Source organism: Bubalus bubalis, chromosome 9, assembly GCF_019923935.1.
Source record: "Bubalus bubalis isolate 160015118507 breed Murrah chromosome 9, NDDB_SH_1, whole genome shotgun sequence".
NCBI classification, from domain to species: Eukaryota; Metazoa; Chordata; class Mammalia; order Artiodactyla; family Bovidae; genus Bubalus; species Bubalus bubalis.
Genome location: NC_059165.1, coordinates 85,612,292 through 85,625,774, shown reverse-complemented (window position 1 = coordinate 85,625,774; position 13,483 = coordinate 85,612,292). Strand labels below are relative to the sequence as shown.

At 37.7% G+C, this 13,483-nt stretch overlaps 1 protein-coding gene across 1 annotated transcript in view; it reads left to right on the top strand.

Annotated features, from left to right (window-relative positions):
- The window catches only part of FBN2 (fibrillin 2), a 225,342-nt gene that overhangs the window by 66,470 nt on the left and 145,389 nt on the right, over positions 1-13,483 (top strand). The window contains exon 7 of the mRNA XM_045166621.1: positions 2,740-2,865. Coding sequence (XP_045022556.1) covers positions 2,740-2,865 — 126 coding nt within the window. The remainder of the gene's footprint in view (positions 1-2,739; positions 2,866-13,483) is intronic.

Below are 13,483 nucleotides of genomic sequence, written 5' to 3'. Positions count from 1 at the left end.
TTATTTGGAGAAGTTGGAGAATAACCGAGTTCATAAACTAGAATTACTATTGCTTTGTCACATTATTTATAACCTTAGTAGACATAGACTGAAGTGATTGTATAAGGTTTAAGTTTCAAAAGATTTAATTTTATTCGGTAAAATTCTTATATGTGATTTGAAGTTATCCAACATTTAAAGAAATAATAAGCCTCTGCCTGAATTGAAGGGAAGAACAGAAACACTTCTGTATAATTTGTCCAATGGAAAACCCATCAGACATTAGTGGTTCCTTATGCTAGCTTGGAAGATGCAGAAACTCTTGCATAATTTGAAGGTCTGAGGCTGGCTTCTTTTGTTTTTATAGGGAACGCTTGTGTGTGCCTCTGGGTTCCTGTTGATTATTTCAATAAGATTTCTTTAAAGCTTTCTTTTTTATTTTAGTGATTAATGATCTCCCTAAAAGAAATTAATTCTGTATCGCTGTGTAGGATATTTCAAAAATAAAAGTTCTATTTACTTTTTCTAGGAAAAGTACTTTTCAGACAATTACAAAATAAACCCTGTAAAGTCAGAATGCTTTTTCCTTTGAAAAATTACTGAATCTACTAAATATGTAGTCAAAGTTTTTATGAACAGTACTAACGGATTTATAGGGATTTGGCCTCGTTTTTCATTTTATACCAAAATATTCTTTCTCTGATTTATCTACCAGGAAAAAAGCGGTTTCTACGGATGTTTTTTACCACTGTAATGAGGGTAGAAATGTAGTACATTTTTAAAATAATGCAGTTTGAAATGTTGTAAATTAAACTCTTCAGTATATAAACTTCTTGTCATATAATTCATTTTAGTTGCTTTTTGTTTGGATCAGATATACTTTAATAAGACAGTGATACCTATTTTCATCTCAGGATAACAATATTTTGTGTGCTGTGCCCAGTTGTGTCCAACTCTTTTGCGACCCTGTGGACTGTAGCCTGCCAGGTTCCTCTGTCCGTGGGATTTTCCAGGCACGAGTACTGGAGTGGGTTGTCATTTCCTTTTCTAAGGGATCTTCCCAACCCAGGGATCAAACCCTTGTCTCCAGAGTCTCCTGCATTGTAGATGGATTCTTTACTGCTAAGCCACTGGGGAAGCCCCAGGTTATACAGTAAGATATACCAAACTTGTGGGTTTACCAAAAAGTAACAGGATAAGTCAATATACACTGACATAGAAATGTATCAATAAAATGTTTTAATGGAAAAAGATAAGAGGCAAAACAACACATATAGTGTGATCTTATTCTGATTAAATTAATGGGCCACCACTCTGAATTTGTCTATGAATAATTCTAAAAGAACAGACTACTAATGTATCAATGGTTATCTCTTTTAATTTTCTGTTTTTCTGCATCTTTAATATTTCTTACGAGTACATCAATTGTTACATAGATATAATATTAATAAGTCTGTTATGTTGGCCTATCAATTTGGATAGCTAATGTAAATCTGCATAAGCTTATATATTGTATGCCCTTTTATATACCATGTTTATCATAACAATATACTGAATTACCTTTTACACAAAGAGAACTTAAGGTGAATTTAGATATAAAGTGAAAGACTCAGAAACTCTAAATAAAGAAAATTTTCCCAATCTCCTATAATGTGTTAGCTGTAGTTTTTTTATACAGGGTCTTTATCAGGTGGAGGACATTCCCTTGTATTTCTGGCTTACTGAGATTTTAAAAAATCTGTTAGTGATCATGAATGAGTGTAGAACTTTGCCGTTGCTTTTTTCATATCCAAGAGATATTCATATGTTGTCTCTTCCTTAATCTGTTTGATGAACTGATTTATGTTTGAATGTGGAAGCCTTAAATTCCTGGAATAAATGTTTTACTTAGTCATGATATATTAACTTTTTATATATTGCTAAAGTTGACTGGCTAATAATTTTTGTATGCTCATCCCCAATTTAATCACAATTATGATGATTTATTTTAATATGAAGCTTTGGCTTCAGGGTGATGCCAACTCAGTGAAATGGGTTGGGCAGTGTCCTCTCTTCTCTTTTCTGTGTGATTCTGTGTATGTTTCTATCTTAAATGTTTGAAAGAATTTAACAGCAAAGCCACCTAGACCTGAAATTTTCTTCAGGCAAAGATTTTAAACTAAGACTTAAGTTACTTTAATAGGTGTAAGTCTTTTCAGATTATATGTTTGTTCTCCTGAGGTGATGGAAAGTTAGAGGCTGCTGACTATTCATCACCAGGAGAGTGGACAGACTGAGAAAGTAGCCTTGACGTATGTACATGATCATGTGTTAACAGCTAGTGGGAAGCTGCTGTATAACACAGGGAGCTCAGCCTGGTGCTCGAAAGCAACCCAGAGGGATGGGGTGAAGTGGGGGAGGTGAGCAGGGAGGGAGGCTCAAGTGGATACCAAAACAACATTGTAAAGCAGTTACGGTCCAATTAAAAATAAAAGGAAGTCTTCTGCAGCAAATCAAAGCAAGGGATTGGTTGTCCACAAAACACTATGGATGGATTTTAGAAACAAAATTCTAAAAGTCAAAACCAAGAGACAAAATGAGGTCTTTAACATATACCATTTAGCTAAATTAAAATACATGCATACAAAGGGATCCTGACTCCCCTCACACTGTTCCTTTGAGAACAAGTGGATTTCTGCAATACATTAAAAAAATACGCATGTGTAGATAAATATTCTGAAAATTAGTGATATCTATATCGAAAATACTTTCTTCTTACAGATGTTGATGAATGCCAGGCTATTCCTGGGATATGCCAGGGAGGAAACTGTATCAATACCGTGGGCTCTTTTGAATGCAAATGTCCTGCTGGTCACAAGCAGAGCGAAACTACTCAGAAATGTGAAGGTGAGTATCTCCCTTTCAAGGGACATGTCTGACTCTGAGAAAAATTTAATCACAATTATGATGATTTATTTTAATATGAAAATGAAGGAATAACCTTAGAGTAGTTTTGTGTTGGTTTGTATATTTAATGGGTTTCATTTGGAAAAAAGAACCAGTATCATTTTACATTTGGTTTAGCTCAGTTTCTGTATTGTAGTGAGAATGGTAGCAATCCAACAATTTTTATTTTTCCTTAATAGTTTTCTATTTCACTTATGAAATTATATCAAACATTAAAATTAGGTAAAGATAAGTTCAAGTGGAATATATTAAAGCAACGCATTAGAGGTACTCTGTCATATGTTATAAAATAAAGACTTTAAGTTTTGTATTGATATTGTGCATAACTGACCATCTAATAAAAGACAAGTATAATTGACTCAAGGAGGGTTTGGAAATTATCACAGCAGGTAATCTCCCAGAAAATAGCTTAGTCAAGTAAAGATCTTAAAAAAAAAACTAATACTTTTCGGAATATGAGTTTGGGACTATAATATTGAAATGTAAATTTTATCAGCATTCCTCAAATAGAATAAATTCACTTGTTATATGTATCTTTGAAAACTTTATCAAAATTATGAAATTCAGGAAGCTTCTAAGTGTGTCTAGTTTTAATTAATATAGAGGTTTAGGAAATTATGATGCTTCTGGTAGTGTTAAAGTATAATGTTTGTCTTTTCTGTTATTACTTAAATCAATTTATTATTAACTGAACTCATTTTCTGAAAGCTTTAATAGAGTATATCTTTTCTCATTTTGTTACATAAGTGTTTTTATCTATTCAGAGTTTTAAAAAACAATTTTGGAGTTTTTGCTGGTCTAACTTTTCTGAGGTGGAAAAATATATATGGAAAATTCAATAATCTGAACTTATTCCTTATGCCTATTAGGATATTAACTGAGAGCATTTTTTTTGATTCAATAGTGCCAAACATATATAATAATTACTTCTGGTGAAAATATTATCACAAGTTCATTTAGACCTTTTACCTTCAATACCTGGTATATATAATTAAGTCTTTTTTTTTTCCCCTTTCCAAAAGGCAGTATTTGGGATTGTTTCTGTTCAGTTCAGTTCAGTTCAGTTCAGTTGCTCAGTCCTGTCCAACTCTTTGTGACCCCATGAACCACAGCACGCCAGGCTTCCCTGTCCATCACCAACTCCGGGAGTCCACCCAAACCCATGTCCATTGAGTAGGTGATGCCATCCAACCATCTTATCATCTGTCGTCCCCTTCTCCTCCTGCCCCAATCCCTCCCAGCATCAGAGTCTTTTCCAATGAGTCAACTCTTCGCATGAGGTGGCCAGAGTACTGGAGTTTCAGCTTCAGCATCAGTCCTTCCAGTGAATATTCAGGACTGATCTCCTTTAGAATGGACTGGTTGGATCTCCATGCAGTCCAAGGGACTCTCAAGAGTCTTCTCCAACACTACAGTTCAAAAGCATCAATTCTTCTGTGCTCAGCTTTCGTTATAGTCCAACTCTCACATCCGTACATGACCACTAGAAAAACCATAGCCTTGACTAGATGGACCTTTGTTGACAAAGTAATGTCTCTGTTTCTGCTACTTGATTATAAAAATTGTGTCCCTCTCTGTCAACAAAAAAAGTGGGAAAAATAAAATCTAGAGTATAATGATGGAGAACAGATAGGAAGAGGAACTATTTCCTAGATAAGAAGTAGAGTATGAATACACACGGAATTGGACTGGAGAGTTAGGGATCTGCAGGAAGTCTGGGTTGGACTGCTATTTCCTTGCTATGTTCTGTATTTTTCTTCCCCTCTCTTTTGGGGTTGATTCTGTTGCTCCACCTTTTATCACCACCCCACTCCTTTACTTTTTTACTTCTGGAGTCATTTACAAACTAGATCCAAGGGGGTGGACTTAGGAACAAAAAGAGAGTTTGATTGGTAAGAAGGTACAGCCACCAACTGATGAGAGCGGTTGTGGCAGTTGCATTAATCATCCAACAATGTATTACTTCTTAGTTGAAAACGGAATGAGCATTTTCTACATCACATTTCACCAAAACAACATGTAGAGCCAAGACAGAGTTTGGCTAAAGACAGTGCAACTCTTTATTCACACTTGTCTATGTTCTTTAGGAAAGGGGGCTATTGATGTAATGGAGGCACCACCCAGAGCCCTGAATCCAGTCGTCTCTTTCCTTATTTCCTCCCAGGCAGCCAAATCTATTTAACCAATGCCCAGAAAAAATTATATGATTTAATGTTTGGGACTGGTGGGGAATAGCAGAATTAGAAGAAGTGGTGATTAGAATTTGAAAACTAAAGGTTTTATGGAAGCCTTGACTTTGTGTCTAAGACATATTTATTTGGATAGGTCTTAAAAGTGACTATTATCAATTTTCTTTGAGTTATACTGTTTCTTTATGTAAAAGAACAAGTGGTATTTCCTTACATAAATTTATTTAATGTAATTGGTGGCATAATGTATCTGGAAAGACTGCAAACTGTTGTTAGACTCAGTTACAAGTTTTAAATTATAGTCAGTTAATATAGTATCAATGTAAAAAGTGTTGCCATGAATTTAAAGTTAGTGTTTATTCTAAATAAAAATACAATGATAGCAATTACTTTGAACCAAATGTTGAAGGTAAGATATTTTAACTTTTGTATGGATTACAATGAATGTTAAAATATAGTAGAACTAAAAGATTTAAATGATCCCCTTCCTATTTCTGTTGTAGCACATTTTATATTTCTGTTCATATGTCAGTGAAATTCTCCAAAGAAAGCGTTTTTAATCTGTAAGTTACTAGATCTGTTCAGAAATAAGAAAGGTGACTCCATCACATTTTTCTGTGATTAGAAAAATGGTGGTAGCATTAACAAGAAATTGTAAAGTCAGCTTAATAACTTTGAGAAATTGTCTTATTGATTTCTTGTGTTACTTGTTTATTGATCATCTCACTTCAACACTTGAGTAAGGTCATTGAGGACAAAAACTCTGTCTTATTTCGTGCTGATAAATTTCATTTATTACAGACCCTGAAACAGTCTTGATATATTGTAAGCTACATTGATTCATTGGGAACAGGGTGTATAGTAAGTTAAGCTCTTTTACTTGGGTTGAATGTCCAAATGAAAAGAAAATATGGGGCCAGAGTTGAGATTGTATTTGGAAAGAGGCCAGTGATCTTCATCATGGGAATTTTTGCTTTATCTGATTTTTTTCACTTCCTTAATAATCTTGTTTCACTTTGGTTGTAATTCAAAGGCTAAGAGGATAAACATTGTGCAGTTCAGCATTTTTAGATTTTTGTGTCATTGTCCCTCTTTCAGTTCAGTTCAGTCACTCAGCCATGTCCAACTCTTTGCAAACCCATGGACCACAGCATGCCAGACCACCCTGTCCATCACCAACTCCCAGAGTTCACTCACTCAAACTCATGTCCATTGAGTTGGTGATGCCATCCAACCATCTCATCCTCTGTTGTCCCTTTCCCCTACCACCTTCAATCTTTCCCAGCATCAGGGTCTTTTCAAATGAGTCAGTTCTTCACATCAGGTGGTCAAAGTATTGGAGCTTCAGCTTCAGCATCAGTCCTTCCAGTGAATTTTCAGGACTGATTTCCTTTAGGATGGACTAGTTGAATCTCCTTGCAGTCCAAGGAACTCTCAAGAGTCTTCTCCAGCACTACAGTTCAAAAAAGCATCAGTTCTTCGGCGCTCAGCTGTTATAGTTCAACTCTCACATCCATACATGACCACTGGAAAAACCATAGCTTTGACTAGATGGACTTTTGTTGGCAAAATAATGTCTCTGCTTTTTAATATGCTATCTGGGTTGGTCATAACTTTTCTTCCAAAGAGCAAGCTTCCTTTAATTTCATGACTGGAGTCACCATCTGCAGTGATTTGATTTTGAAGCCCCCAAAAATAAAGTCTGTCACTGTTTCCACTCTTTCCCCATCTATTTGCCATGAAGTAATGGGCCATGATCTTAGTTTTCTGAATGTTGAGTTTTAAGCCAACTTTTTCACTCTCTTCTTTCATTTTTATCAAGAGGCTCTTTAGTTCTTCTTTGCTTTCTGCCATAAGGGTGATGTCATCTGCATATCGGAGAAGACAATGGCAACCCACTCCAGTACTCTTGCCTGGGAAATCCCATGGACAGAGGAGCCTGGAAGGCTACAGTCCATGGGGTCGTGAAGAGTCGGACATGACTGAGCGACTTCACTTTCACTTTTCACTTTCATGCACTGGAGAAGGAAATGGCAACCCACTCCAGTATTCTTGCCTGGAGAATCCCAGGGATGGGGGAGCCTGGTGGGCTGGTCTATGGAGTCCCACAGAGTCGAACATGACTGATGTGACTTAGCAGCAGCATCTGCATATCTGAGGTTATTGATATTTCTTCTGCCAATATTGATTCCAGCTTGTGCTTTATCCAGCCCAGCATTTCTCATGATGTACTCTGCATATCCAGCTTGTGCTCTATCCAGCCCAGTGTTTCTCATGATGTACTCTACATATAAGTTAAATAGGCAGGGTGACAATAAACAGAGGTCAGGGGCCTTCACTCTCTATCTAAAAGAAAGAACTGTCTTCTGCTTTGAGATATCTTCTTAACTAAAATCTTCTCCAAAAGGCTTGTTCTACTGAATCTTTGAGTTTGAACATACATAGTTTATACTAACATGAAAAAATGATGAGGGAGTGTTTGTCTCCTAATTTAATGTTTGAAACCTGTCAGTCAATATCTATCATTAAGGTTTGTTTTGTTTCATATCATTAGGAGAATTCTCTTGTGGGATTATTTTTTCACATTTAGATGTAGGCTAGTGTCCAAGCAGAGAGATGCTGCTGCTGCTGCTAAGTCGCATCAGTCGGGAATGAATATAAATATATATTTATCTGCGTGTATGTGTGTGTGTTTGTCTAAAAGAATCCCTTATCTTTCTCCATCACTAACTTAGTACCTGAGATTCAGTAAAATCTCTTACGTTTACTAAAGTCATGTCTTATTTTTCCTAAGTCTGTCATAAAATGGACAAAGTGATTCTTTCGTGTAATAAACTATTCACATCCAAAAAGAAGGTTGTTTCAGTTATTTACTCTTTTCAAAGAGTTATTCATCTAAATCTGTCTAATTTAAATTAAGAAAAGTAGAACACATCAATATAATAGGAAAGGGTATATCAGAATACTGTCCACATTTTTTTTTATATAACAAAAAATGTAAATTTGAACTTCAGTCCACTTGGATAAGCACAGCTAGGTACCGGATGTCCTTACATGATCTCCTCTTCCGCACTATACCTTCTCTGACATTCCTTGAGTTATTCTTTCCTGGCTTAAATGGAAGGCAGAAAAACAGCATCATTATATTGGAAAATTTCCCTTCAATGGCCCTTTATATGTCAAATAGTTGTTTGCAATTTATTCTGAAGAGTCTTCAGCTTTGTTCCATTACCACAGGATTTAGTTGTTTGGGATTTCTGACAACAAATATATTTATTTATACTCATGAAACTTATGAAAGTTGTTGGCACAGTGTCATTAGTGGCTGTTCCAACTCTGCTTTGATAAACCATGGAGAATAAATGTCTGTGCTAAACTGAAAAGCGCTTGCTTTTACTCATATTTCCAAAAGTGTATTAACTTTAAAATAAATAATAAATAAGCTCATTGACTGTTTCCCAAAAAGAACACTACATATTAAAAATTGAGATTCAAGTAAGAGAACTGTAAATTTGGGGAAATGTTTTAGGTCATTCATTTAAAAACACAAAACTATCATCTTTTAAATCTTCTTAAAAAGAAATTTGCAGCACTGTATTTAAAATGTAAATGAACTCCCTCTTAAAGAATCTGCCTGCAAGGCAGGAGATCCCGGTTCTATTCCTGGGTCAGGAAGATCTGCTGGAGAAGGGATAGGCTACCCACTCCAGTATTGTGGCCTGGAGAATTCCATGGACTGGACAGTCCATGGGGTCACAAAGAATCAGACACAACTGTGCGAGTTTCATTTTCACTTCACTCCCTTAAATAAGAAAGACCGGGCTCCTAAACCCAAACCTACTTTCTGCTCTCATAACAATAAGCACTTTTATTTTCCTTTATAAGTAATTTTTTTGTTTGCATCTGCCTGTAAGTAATGCACCAAAATAGCATTAATAAAAACTAATATTTATGGAGCACTTAATGTGCTCTCAGCTACACTTAAACCACTTTGCATAGGTTTTCTTATTGAGTCATAATACAGTGCTGTGAGTTTGGTTACTATTTTTTTAGTAGCTTTTTATTTATTTATTTATTTATTTTTGGCTGTACCGGGTGTTTGTTGCTGCCAGGGCTCTTCTCTAGTTGGCAGCGAGCAGGGGCTGCTCTCTAGTTGTGGCTTGTGGGTGGGCTTCTTACTGCAGGGGCTTCTCTTGTGAAGAGCGGGCTCTAGGGCATGTGAGCTTCAGTTGTTGCAGCTCTCAGGCTCTAGAGTACAGGCTTAGGTGCTCCGTGGCATATGAGATCTTTGCAAATCAGGGATTGGACCTGTGTCTCCTGCATTAGCAGGCATATTCTTTATCACTGAATCATCAAGGAAGCCCTGGTTACTGTTATTAACTCGCTTTACAGAAGAAGAGACTGAGACACAGAGAGTCTTAAGTAACCTTTGCAAGTTTTAATGGCTATGAAACCGTGGGGCCAGGATTCCAACCTGCTAGATTTATTCCAGAGCTTTCACTCTCAGCGAGCACTATTGAGCAAGCAAGAGTGGGTGACCAGGTAGCACACATCCCAACCCACGGACTGCATTTGTCGGGAAATGTATTTATAGCAGCAGCAACAGGAGTACCATTCTGTGCCCTGTGATCCAGAAAGGCCTGAGTTAGATCCATTTCAGTGATCCTGGCACAACCTGTAGAGTTTTTGCTGTATTTTCTACTTATTAAAATGAATGTTTATTCTGTACCACTGTGCTAAAAATAGTCCATCCTCTATGACTTGAGAATTGAAATTGCAGGTGAAGGAGAACGGGAGTAGTGAAAGATGGAACTGAACTAATTTTGTCTTCATTCATAGAAGGAAGTCAGTAGTAGAGGTCTAAAGAAATGAACGGTAAAAGAGGAAGAGGTCAGGGTGATAATTATGATGAAGTGGATTGTAATTTGCTTTTGGCAAAAACATAAATAGTATTTAAAAGAGTGTATGTGATACTCTATTGTGACGAAAGTGAAAGTGTTAGTCTCTCAAGCATGTCTGACTCAGTACAACCTCATGGACCCAATAGGCTCCTCTGTCCATGGAATTCTCCAGGCAAAGATACTGGAGTGGGTAGTCATTCACTTCTCCAAAGGATCTTCCTAACCTAGGGATCAAACCCAGGTCTTCTGCCTTGCAGGCAGTCTTTACTGTCTGCTGCTGCTGCTGCTGCTGCTAAGTTGCTTCAGTCGTGGCCAACTCTGTGTGACCCCATAGACGGCAGCCCACCAGGCTGCCCCATCCCTGGGATTCTCCAGGCAAGAATACTGGAGTGGGTTGCCATTTCCTTCTCCAATGCGTGAAAGTGAAAAGTGAAAGTGAAGTCGCTCAGTCATGTCCGACTCTTAGCGACCCCATGGACTGCAGCCTACCAGGCTCCTCCGTCCATGGGATTTCCCAGGCAAGAGTACTGGAGTGGGGTGCCATTGCCTTCTCCATCTGAGCCACCAGTAATTAGTGTGAAGAAAGATGTTCTTAAATCATCTTTAAACAAAAAGCTGGTAGAATCCTGGTCATCAACTGCAAATGAGCTGCATGGCCCAGTGAAATCACAACTGATGTAGATGTCAAAACACAGGCTGGACGTTTGCAAATATATAGCTTTTAAAGCAGGGAACAGGTCAGTCTATCTATATTTCATGGTGATTGCATTTATTTCAGATTTCTTCTCTCTATACACATATATACACACATCTGTCTATCTATATGTCTGTGCTGCCTCTCTCAGGTGCATAGAATTGTATTCATCACAGTATCTGCTTCATGGCATAATCTCATTATTATTCCACCCGTACCCTGCTTTCTTTTTTTGTTTGTTTTTACCTATGTTTCCTTAGCTTAAAGCTTGCAGCAATTGCAGAGGCTTCCGCTTGCTCTTCCCAACTATGGCAGTTCTTGCCCTACAGGTCAAGTGCTATCTGTATCAGTTGTGTCAGCTGATAGGGATGTTCAGGCTAATTATACATTTGGGATCTTGGGAAATAAACTCTGGGTGGGTCCATGCACTCAGTGGACCCACTGTGACCTGACCCGGGTCCTAAGCTTCATTTATTGCCTGGCTGTTCTGTATCTTCATACTAATGTGGACTGTGATGCCACCAAAGGTGCCACCACCCTGTGTTTGGGTGCCATCAGTTGAGTTCAGTTCAGTTGCTCAGTCGTGTCCGACTCTTTGCGACCCCATGAATCGCAGCACGCCAGGCCTCCCTGTCCATCACCAACTCCCGGAGTTCACTCAGACTCACGTCCATCGAGTCGGTGATGCCATCCAGCCATCTTATCCTCTGTTGTCCCCTTCTCCTCCTGCCCCCAATCCCTCCCAGCATCAGAGTCTTTTCCAATGAGTCAACTCTTCGCATGAGGTGGCCAAAGTACTGGAGTTTCAGCTTTAGCATCATTCCTTCCAAAGAAATCCCAGGGCTGATCTCCTTCAGAATGGACTGGTTGGATCTCGTTGCAGTGCAAGGGACTCTCAAGAGTCTTCTCCAACACCACAGTTCAAAAACATCAATTCTTCAGCACTCGGGTTTCTTCACAGTCCAACTCTCCCATCCATACATGACCACTGGAAAAACTATACCCTTGACTAGATGAACCTTTGTTGTAATGTCTGGTTTTGAATATGCTGTCTAGGTTGGTCATAAGTTTCCTTCCAAGGAGTAAGCATCTTTTAATTTCATGGCTGCAGTCACCATCTGCTGTGATTTTGGAGCCCAAAAAAATAAAGTCTGACACTGTTACCGCTGTTTCCCCATCTATTTCTCATGAAGTGATGGGACCAGAGGCCATGATCTTCGTTTTCTGAATGTTGAGCTTTAAGCCAACTTTTTCACTCTCCTCTTTCACTTTCATCAAGAGGCTTTTGAGTTCCTCTTCACTTTCTGCCATAAGGGTGGTGTCATCATAGCCTGCTGTTATTTAGTGGCTTTAAACAATGTAATAAGCACTCGTGAAACTACCAGAAACAAACACTAAGGCCAGGATAATAATCCATATGTGTCATGGTGCCCCCTCAGCCACACTTCGTAGTCGGTAAGCTGCCTTTTCTTGCCTTTTTAAGATAGTTTTATTGCACCTATAGATATTTCATTTTTATTATTATTGATTATTGCAATCTTTTAAATTGTACAAAAACAATTTGATACGTGTGAACCTTTTATTTTAATGAAATGATTTATCTATACATATTAATATTTGCATGTTGTTCTACTTCATTCTTTAGAATGGGATATACTATTCCATTATGTGGATTTACCTTTATGTGTTTATCAACTTTCTCACTGATGGACATCATTTCCTGGTTCTTCCTGTTATGAGTAGTGGTTACATACTTAAAGACGCACATACTCTGATTTCCTGGAGGGATGTTTATCCTCTTTTTGATCCATTTATTTCCTAAAGCGTGATGCATTCACATTTCCATTAGGATTGATGTCTGTGTAGGCAGCTTAGGTCACGCTGACGTTAGCATGTGAACCTTGTTTCTACCTGCTGTGGCTTGATGGCTGATTGGGGAACAAAGAGGCTGACACTGTGTAGTCAGGGTGCCTCTCCCTCATTCCAGGCCTGTGTGCTGCCCTGCCCTCCTCCAGATTGGTGGAGAAGCATCTGCTGAGTGATCAGTGAGCCGTCCCTGGCTCACAGGACTAGACTCCATCTTCTAGATCACCCTTTATGTCTTTTCCATGGAGCTTTGGGCTCATGATACAGATTAAGAAATCATACAGGAGAAACACAGATATTGCAAACATTTCCATATATTTTTGGTTGTTTTTGTTTTCAAATATTGCAGTTGATTTACATTTCCCGAAAGCATTAAGAAGTACCTACTCTTTAATTGAGCTATATATAGTTGGCTTACAGTATTATATTAGTTTTAGGTGTACAGCATAGTGATTCTGTATTTTTATAATTTATATTCCGCTTAAAGTTATTACAAAATAATGACTGTTTCCTTGTGACGTACAATATATCCATGTTTCTTATGTATTTTATACATAGTAGTTTGTATATCTTAGTTCCATACCTTTATATTGCCTCTCCCACCATCCTTCTCCCCATTGCTATCCACTCATTTGTTTTCTATATCTGTGAGTCTGTTTTGCATATACATTTATTTAATTTTGGAATTCCCTGGTGGCTCAGACTGTATAGAATCTGCTTGCAATGCAGGAGATTTTTTAGATTCCACATTTAAGTGATAATATACAATGTTTGTCTTTGACTAATTTCATTAAGCATAATACTCTCTAGGTCCATTCGTGTTGTTGCAAATGGCAAAAGTTTATTTTTTATGTCTGGGTAATATTCATACACACACACATACACACATATACATATATCACATCTTC